This window comes from Buceros rhinoceros, unplaced genomic scaffold (genome assembly GCF_000710305.1).
Source record: "Buceros rhinoceros silvestris isolate BGI_N320 unplaced genomic scaffold, ASM71030v1 scaffold2867, whole genome shotgun sequence".
Classification (NCBI taxonomy): Eukaryota; Metazoa; Chordata; class Aves; order Bucerotiformes; family Bucerotidae; genus Buceros; species Buceros rhinoceros.
This window is the reverse complement of record NW_010421369.1, coordinates 4,491-6,205: the sequence shown is the minus strand read 5'-3', so window position 1 is coordinate 6,205 and position 1,715 is coordinate 4,491. Positions and strand designations below refer to the sequence as shown.

The 1,715-nt window shown below is 55.0% G+C and overlaps 1 protein-coding gene across 1 annotated transcript in view; it reads left to right on the top strand.

Moving 5' to 3' along the window:
- Nucleotides 1-308: 308 nt before the first annotated feature.
- COQ4 (coenzyme Q4) overlaps nucleotides 309-1,715 on the top strand; it is a gene marked incomplete at its 5' end in the record, with an annotated part of 4,312 nt that continues 2,905 nt past the window's right edge. The window contains one exon of the mRNA XM_010139606.1: nucleotides 309-405. Within this exon, the coding sequence (XP_010137908.1) occupies nucleotides 309-405 (97 nt within the window). The remainder of the gene's footprint in view (nucleotides 406-1,715) is intronic.

The following is a 1,715-nucleotide window of genomic DNA, read 5'->3' as shown; positions in this document are numbered from 1 at the left end:
CTGTGGAAGAGAGTAAGGATCCCCAAACACTCCCCAGTGATCTCCTCCTGACCCCCTGTGATGCCACCAAGCCCCTTCTCTTTACTCCCTTGTCCCCCAGGCCTCACGCCTGCTCCCACATCCCTCCCTGCAGGTGACACTGCGGGGCAGAGCAGCCCCGAGGCTGAAGATCGGTGGTTTGTGGGGCCCCTTGCTTTGCCCCAGGCTTCCTGCCTGCTCCTGGCCAAGGGGTTTGTTGCCCGTTTCCTCACCTGCCAGCTGGGTGTTTTGAAAACTACTCTTGGGTCACTCTGTCCTTTCTCTTTCAGACATGGTGGCAGTCTTTGGGGAGACGACGAGCTGCCTTGCTCTGCCCAACCTGCGAGACAAGATGAAACACCACCCCGAAGGTTACCGCATCCTCCAGTGCGTCCCTTCGCATCCCTCCCTTGCTGTGTGGTTCAGGATGGTGAGGCAGGCACGAGGCCAAGCATGTTCCTTGGCCCCTGTGAAGGGAGAGCCCTGCGCTGCCTGGCTTGAAAGAGGCCCAGGCAGTTCATCAGCTCTAACCCTCCACCTTGTTTATTTTATTTTTGAGGATCATAAACTGTGGCAAGTCTGAGGGCAAGAGCACAGCAGCCTACTTCAAGTGCTGCTGTCCGTCAGTTCTGCTTCACTGCTGGAACTGGCAGGTGCCAACGCAAAGAATGCAGCAGTAGGCATGAGGGAGACATCCATGGATGGGGGTTTTCATTGCTGCTCAGCGATGGGTGAAAACCCACCACGTCTGTGGATTTTTCTCCTGTGCCTGCTGCTGCATTTCCTTGTGATGGAGACTTCATCTCCGCTGCTCTGCCTCCTTTGCCTTCTCTGCATTTTCTTTCCCAGCACCTGCAGCATCTCCCCAAGCCATGAAATGAGGCCACTTCTCTCATCTCCCGTGTTAAGGCTTGATCACTTTTGCTACGGTGTCTGCAGGGACTTGTTGAGTGCAGCAAGGCTGAGGACCAGCAGGGACTTCATGGGTCTCTCGTTAACCAAGATCTTACTGTTTATTTGCTTGTCCTCTCCCTGCTCCTTGTTGTGTGTCACACCTGCCGCCTGGGTGTTGTTTGGGTGGTACCACGCAGGGGCTGGGGAAAAGCTGCCTTTGCCGCATGTTTGTGCAAAGCAGCCTGATCCTGGCTCTGGACACTGACCCAGCAAAGCACACGGAGCACCAGGATGGGGCTGAGATCCAGCGGAACTGCCCAGGGAGAGGGGACAGCAAAAGCATGAGCGCTGGGGAAAGATGTCCCCACCTGCTCCTTGCCCCGTGGTGTAGCAGGGGTCCAATTTGTGCACTCATGTCGTTTTCATTTTAATCCTCCAAGCTTGCTGTCAAAGGTGTCCCTTTGACACCAAATACACAAGGCAACACCTGCAGCCAGGGAGAAGCTCATGCTAGTCCTGCTTTTCTCCCTGACACCTCTGCTCCAGGAGTTGAGCAGGGCTTTTTTCACGGGAAAGATTTATCCTGTGGAAGGACATAAAAGGGCTGTTGTTTAGACCCAGGGCTGTGCGGCATCTGTTTGCCAACAGCCTGGAGAGGAGAGCATTCCGTGCGTGGCCGCCGCGTGGCTGGTGGTGAAAGCCTAAGCGGGAGACAAATTCAACCTGTGTTTAGAATGAATTCCCTCCCCTTTTTAGGGTGCTTGCTTTGAAGTTGTGGCTGCTTTGCAGGGATGCTAAAGAGC